The 7,500-nt window shown below is 45.6% G+C and overlaps 1 protein-coding gene across 1 annotated transcript; it reads left to right on the forward strand.

The window, feature by feature from the left end:
• Nucleotides 1–1,084: 1,084 nt before the first annotated feature.
• On the forward strand, nucleotides 1,085–7,289 carry LOC148968170 (uncharacterized). Its single transcript, XM_089126773.1, has 10 exons — nucleotides 1,085–1,892; nucleotides 1,973–2,035; nucleotides 2,103–2,189; nucleotides 2,735–3,296; nucleotides 3,424–3,751; nucleotides 3,833–4,640; nucleotides 4,746–4,952; nucleotides 5,350–5,768; nucleotides 5,856–6,361; nucleotides 6,438–7,289. Exons 1-10 carry the CDS (start codon nucleotides 1,085–1,087, stop codon nucleotides 7,102–7,104), a joined length of 4,455 nt encoding a protein of 1,484 aa, XP_088982899.1. The 3' UTR covers nucleotides 7,105–7,289.
• Nucleotides 7,290–7,500: the final 211 nt, after the last annotated feature.

Consider the following 7,500-nt stretch of genomic DNA (forward strand, 5'->3'; position numbering starts at 1 on the left):
ACTTTTGACCAATCGCGTTCTTTCCTGGGGCTTACTTTTGACCAATCGCGTTTCTCTCCTGTGGCTTACTTTTGACCAATCGCGTTTCTCTCCTGTGGCTTACTTTTGACCAATCGCGTTTCTCTCCTGGCTCTGCTCCTGTGGCTTACTTTTGACCAATCGGCGACCGCTATTATTATCGTCATCTTTGCAATCTTCGCAACAGGTAAGGCTATTCTTCACGACTGTATAATCGATCATTATTTATTTATAAACAGTGTGTATTTTTAGACAATTAAACATGCCAATAAAGCTATCTAGCGTGTAATAGCACACGTTTTCTTCTGTACATATGAACCTGCAACTTTTCCATGATAAATACAGTAAAAAACATGTAACTACTGTCAAGATAATTAGCCCACCGCTAATTAAGCTATATCCTCCTTAAACCATTTTTTTTGTTCATTTAGTATTTTTTGTGTCATTACATTATTTTGAGCACAAGAAAATTTATACAAAAACTTTAAAAAAAAAAACGTTTAATTCATAAATGTTATACTATACTATGTTATACATCAGTATACATATTTATGTTATACTTTTAAATACTATGTTATACATATTTAAAAAGATATGAATAGGCAAAAACATGTTTGTTTTTTTAAATCACCAATATAATTTTTTAGGTTTCAGGATACAAATGATTCTCAATTTGATCTATTTGATGATCATATTATTATGAATTGTCATATACGCCTTTATGTTATATTTTGTGTTTCGTAGTAATCTCTGCCACAAAATCTAAATAAAACAAAACCATTTAAGCATGGCATGATATCAGCAAGATTGTACCAAGAAGTGTTATTTATTTTCTTATTAATAAGTTAATCTTACTATTTACAATTTGTACACAAGGCAATTCAAAGTGATTCACAGTTGTGTATAAAAAACAACAATAATGCTTATGAACATAATAATAATAATCATTAATTATTATAATATTATAATAATTAATTACATAAAAAACAAATACTGTAGTAAAATACTTTCAGTTGGAATATGACAGCTATGTAACGTTCTGTTTATGCCTGAGTCCTTTCAGATAATGTATGCATACCCAGTTTTACGAAGAACCTCTGAGGGTCGACTCCTTATGGGGCCAACTGAGGAGGCCAATAGAAGGGAGATCGTGTTGGCAGGGAGGGCCAGGAGTAAGGAGGAGGTCCTGGCTGAGGCCACTGCCTTTGTGAGGCAGAATGGAGGGAATCCTGGAGACCAGTTCCTGGTTCTGGCTCACTGCAAGATCCAGTTTGGGAAACACCAGGGTCAGAGGTTCCTGTGGCTGCTGGAGAACTCACTGGGGTATGCCTGCTATCTGGTCAGCAGCATTTTGAGGGAGGAGGAGAGGGACAACCCGCTGTCGGCCAACAAACACCTGTTCCTCAGATACACCTCGCAGATCAGGGAGGTTGGCGATGCTGTGGAGGTGTATCAGAAAAAACAGGCCATGCTGCTGGAGGCCCAGAGGACAGGAGACTCTGGATGTCTGATGGTGGAGTTTGGGGATTTTAAGGGTAGGTCAATGAAGGAGGTGTATGAGGACCCAAGCAAGGAGGCTCAGGCTCTCATCACCTACCTGAAGAAGGCAAAGGCCAGGCCTAACACTAACATGGCCCTTTTCAAAGCATACGTGCTGAAGAGGCAGGCTCCAGCCCACATGCCCAGCACCACTGTGCCCGTTGCATCTGTCCCCACTGCTGCTGTGCCCACTGCCACTGTGTCTGTTCCTCCTCCACCTACTGCCACTAAGAACAGGCCTCTGCTGGCAACCAATGTGAAGGCCCTGTTGGCGCGGGGGAAGCATTTATCTGCTTCACTGCTGGCACAAAAGATTTTGTCTCCAGCCAAACCCTGTAAGTAATTTGCTAGCTTTAAAATCATTACAGTATATATTATGCAGTATATATGTGTGACGAAAATACGTGTTCAACAGCTGCAGGACCACGTGTACCTCCTGCGTCTGAGTCCGCAGCCCGGAGACAGCTCTTTACATGTGGTGAGTATCACTTAACACATACAAGTGTGTTGGTGACATGTGCTTAGTGTTTTATGTTATTTTACAGACTCTGCTGCTATGGATTTTTTTGAGGAGGAAGATGACCTGGAGATGGCAACTGTAGCCTCGCAAGCTGAGGAACAACTTCCTCAAGGTATATTAATCTTAAACAATACTTTACAAACAACTACAAATAAAACAAAACAGTATTTTTAAATGACATATCATATTATTTTATTTCACAACACAGAGGAATGGCACTTCTCAGGTGTCAATCTACATTCACTCTTTGAGTGAACATCCTCAAAGGAAAAAAGAGAATTTAAAGGTGTATGTAAAAGGTTTTATTTCATTTTTTTTATCATAATCACTGACTAAAGCTCATTCTTGTCATCTCACACTTCCCCCACTCCCCTTGAAATAAGTGGCTGTTGTAGTGTTTGGTCTGCTTCGCTTTCACGCTTCACACTGATCCCATCTTTTTTTCTTCTTGTATTTCTTCTAATGGTGCTTGGATGAAAAACAGGATTATTTTCACTGCTTCCTTCCATCTTTTCATCATCATGTCATCTCTCTACTAATCATACATGCTTTGCAGTAAACCTTGTAATCGCAGTAGCTGTCCAGCAGAGCTGAGAAAGCCATGCAGTGAAAGTCTAAAACAATAAGATAATTTTGTTGTGTTTTTTTACGCTCCAGCCACTGCAGGCTCGAGAGGCCCTGCTCCTGCTCCTGCTCCCGCTCCTGCCCCCTATCCTGCTCCTCCAGCATTGTGGACCCCTGGCCAGGTGTCCCAGTCGCCTGCAGAGCTTCCTGTCCACTGGAAAGAGCAACTCCCATCTTTCCAGCAGGACTGGATCAGGAAGACTCTGTTCAGGGCCAACGTAAAAACAGGGAAGCCTGAGCTGGTGCCACATCCCAACTTCTGGTGGTACCCTCCCCAGCCCCCGACCGTCTTCACCCAGCCCCCTACTTCTCCTGATATTTTCTTCTGCCGCCCTCTGTTCCTCTGGATGCCGCTGAAGATGTGGTCCATTCCACTTGTCTGTGTCCAGCCAGCCTGCAATAACCACAAGCTGACAGCTGCTGGCCTTTATCGCACTGTGCGCAAGGTCCTGGACATAGACGGGTGGTATGACATGGCCACAGAGTATCTGGAGTGCAAAGGGTGCAAGAAGAAGTATCCAGCCTGGTCTGAAGACATCCTGGGACAGCTCGACATGGGACACCGCAGAAAATTCCCCGCCATTCTGACATACAGGTAGAACACATTCGTATTTAGAGCAATGCACTGTAATTTGTTGTACTGTATAAAATCAAATACGTTGCTTTACTGACATTGAAATAATAAGATGTGGCACTGAACATAATTATTTGACTGTCTGTAGGTACTCGTGTGACTACCGTGTAGTCATAATGATGCGGGAGAGGACCCGGGGGAACAGTGTCACACAGCTTTTCAAAAAGCTGCAGGAGCTGCACACCTCAGCGTGGTCACAGCGGACGCTGGAGTACCTCACTGTCTGTGAGCCCTTCACAGACTCCTCCATTGTTGAGCCTCCACTCTTTTCTGCGCCCCCGCCCCTCCCACCCATCCCCAAACCCAAGTGGCTGTTGTCTGTGTATGCCAGGGACGTCCTCTCGCGGCTACCTGAGGTCAAGGCCAAAATAACCTCAGTCTTTGGCTCTGTCCTCAAGATGGACTCCACCAAAAAGGTATAAAAAGTGAAGTTTGAGTAATAATAATTGTTATTATCTTAAATTTTTCTGACAATTGTTTTGTTCTACTGTTTTTAGGTCACCAAAAAACTGGCCGGCGCTGCTGCCAACACTGCTGGTTGGTGCACTAATGTTGGCAATGAGCACGGCCAGGTGTTGGTGTCAGTCCTCACAGCGGCAGAGGGGCATGGATTGTGGCCCATGGCGGTGGGTCTCATGAAGAGGTACAGGGAGGCGGGAGTGGCACCACCCGCCATCATGTATGTGGACAGAGACTGCTGCAGTCCACATGCACACAGACAGTCGCAGGTCAGAGCCATGTTCATAGAGTGGGATGAGCTCCAAGTGCGCCTAGACATTTGGCACTTCATGCGGCGCTTTGCAGCAGGTGTCATCACGGAGGCTCATCAGCTCTACGGCACCTTCATGGCTCGGCTTTCCAGGTGCATCTTTGAGCTGGATCCTGATGATGTCGCTGCTCTACGGTTGGCCAAACAGGGGGAGTTACAGGCCAGAGGAGCTGGTCCAGTCTCAGAGAAGGCTCTGGATAAGCTGATCACCAGGAAGGAGTTGGCACTGCACTGTCGGAAGCGGACCAGAGGAGTGGAGGAGACCACCTGGAGGATCAAGGCGCTCATTGATGAGATGGACAGTGAGAAGGGGAGGGACACTCTGGGTGTACCATTGCTGGACCACGAGCGAATCCAACAGGTCTGGATAGATCAGCAGAGGCACATCGCCTGTATTCAGGACCCAGAGGGCTTCCCTCTGTACCAGAAGACAGACACACTGAAGAAGGGTGGTGTGGAGCTCAGCTGCTATCGCTGTGCTCGTGGCTCCACCTCCTTGGAGTCTTTCCACCTCCATTTAAATCGCTTCATCCCAGGTAGGTTATAACTTTTATAACCTGCAAAAAACTTTAAACTTTTATAACCTATTCTGTCATACTGAATACATACGTAACATATATTTGACTTTATTTGACCTGTAGGGACCAGTGCCAGTGATGCGCATTTCCAGGCCTATCTCCTGGAAGGCCTGATGCGCTGGAACCAGGACCGGATGGATGAAGCAGTGAGGGGAAAGACTGACCTGAGGATCTACAGTAGCATTGAGAGGGAGGCAATGGACCGGCTCAGCCGCAAAGTGCTGAAGGTGTCCCTGGATGACCGCTACCAGCCTCCAGGGGCTTACACAGGTAAGAATTATTCATGTTAACTCAAACAAAAGATTATACATTATACAGGGGTATGAGTGTTTGAGTGTACATTTTTTATATTGTATTTCAAATAATTCAACTATTGGTGGAGTTATTTGTGCTTTGTTTAATTTAGGCTTAATTTGACCCTTTTTAGACTTATTTCTTTGCTTTCTTTTGCTAAAGTGAATTTGAGTGCATTTATGCTTATTATCTTCTTGTATATTATTTTCATTTATTGATCTGTTAAACTGTATCAAGCCTACAAACGATCAAACTTTGAAAAGTTTGATTGTTTTTTTGTTTCAGTTTGTTATGGACAAATAGCCACTACAGCTATAATAATGTGATAAACTTTGTATAATGTGATGTGCTTTGTATGTGTGTTCTTTTGCAGGGGAGCTGCTGGGTATGGAGTATCTGTACAGTCAGTCTGGGAAATCCCTGACTGTTATGGATAACCCAGAAGAGGAGGATCGGCTGGTGGAGCAGATGACTGATGAGGTGGTGCAGGACGAAGGCTTTGTTGAGGAGGAACCTGAGGACCTCACAGTGCCAGTACTCTATGACCTCATTGAGCCTGTCCCAGTCCACAGCAGCAGCCCCCAGACCTTCAACCCCTGTCCCTCTGCACCAGGACCATCCTCACTACATCCACCCACAGGACTGCAGCACCCTGCCCACCCTCCTCTGCAGTCTCCGCTTCTGCGCCCTGCCCAGCCTCCTCTGCAGTCTCCTCCACGGCCTTCTGTCCAGCCAAGTGCTGCCTCTGCTCCTGCAACATCAACTGGGTCCAGTGTTGCAGACCAGGCTCCTGTAAGTAAGCTTCTCATTATTAGTTTCTATTTGCTTTTGCACTCTGACATTTAACATGCTGTGTATTGTTATTGTAATAACCTGCAGGCTCCTGTTCTTGGACCCGATGGCGTTGCAGGCTGGGATAAGGTGCAGGATTTGGCTGAGTACCTGGTGTCCCTCCGTCAGGCACTCTACCTGGACGAGCAGCAGGTTACAGAGGTCATCCGTCTGTGGACTGCTCTTCCTGATGGGGACAAGAGGAAGATCCACTATCAGCCCAGACACCAGCCCAAACTGACCCACGGACGCTTCAAGGCTCCGAAAAACACAGGAGTGACACCAGGTGTGGACAGTGTGAAGAGGTGCCTGATTGGTCATCCTGGGGGGCCGGCTCAGTGGCCCAGCACCAGTCGCTTAGTTGAGGGCATGTGCATCAAACTGTGTGCACTGCACAAGTCCCCAACTAAGAAGGATGGAGTCCGTCTTCCTCGTTGGACTAAGGTGCTCGCGGATTACCACCACATCCGAGACCTGGTGCTGAACTGCCAAACTCTGATGGAGGCCACGTCACTTCAGCTGTTTATGCTGAATCAGAGGACTCTCACTCAGTGGTAAGCATGGTTTTACATTGACATTTGAAAGAAAGGGATAGCAGTTATTTATTATGAATACATTTTTTGATTGCAGGTTTAATCGAAGGGAGAACACCCAGGAAGTGACTGTCCTTACCCAGGGCCTTGCTGCAGAAGACCGCATAGCTGTGGCCAGCTCACAGCTGCCTGCTCCGCGGGAAAAGCTGGATGAGGCTCCCTCCACATCAGGGGCCCGGCACGAGTTTGTCCTTCCTCCTAACAGAGCGGGACAGGCTCCTAAGCTACGGCCGGGCAGACGACCTGCCAGTGCTACAATTGTGCGGCCAATTATCCCAGCAGCTTCTACTCCTCCCCCAGTTCCTGTGCCACTGCCCCAGTTCATTTTATTGAACACTGCGCCCACACTGCTTGCAGCTGGTGCAGGTGGCGCTTCAGCTGCTCCTCTCCTGGCTCCAACTCCAGTGTTTCCTGACGTGCGAGAGGCTCCTGCTCCCACTGCCGCAGTGTCTGTCTCCCGCTTCACTCAGAGGAACAGACGACGCAGGGCAGAAGAGGAGGCCAGTGGAGCGCAAAAAAGGAAATATGTCCGTGAAGTGGCTTTTAACAAATGCTCTAAGTGTGGCAAGCCCAAAACCAAGGAGTTCGGCCATAGCCGCTTCGGCAGTGCCACGTTTTGCCCCAGTGTCTCTGGTGGCAAATCTTTAGAGGAGTGGCTGGTAGAACAGCGCCAGCAGAAAAAACCTGAACAGCCACCTCCATAATAAAAATAATCTTCCAACACAGAAAAAAGATAGTTTGTAAATACCTGTAAATAAATATCTATGTGTAAATACGGTTATGTTCATTTTCTCTCTATCTTTCTGTAATGTCTTGTTTGTTTTATTTATATTACAGAATGTTCTATTCTATTTCTACATTGTTAGTTGTTTATTGTTGTTCATTAATATCTTGTAGTTTTAGTAAATAAATACTGTTCATTTCACTCTTATTCATTGTGCTGCTTTTAATTGCCCTGGAATGTGCAAACTGTGTTTATTCATTTTAATAAAAAAAAATTACATTTCGATATTTGTATGCATTTGTGTGTATAAAACATTTGAAGTGTCCTAAAATAAATCAGATAAATCACATCAATCAATCCCAAAACACATATTTGA

Source organism: Pimephales promelas, chromosome 24 (genome assembly GCF_988280905.1).
Source record: "Pimephales promelas chromosome 24, fPimPro1.hap1.1, whole genome shotgun sequence".
NCBI lineage: Eukaryota > Metazoa > Chordata > Actinopteri > Cypriniformes > Leuciscidae > Pimephales > Pimephales promelas.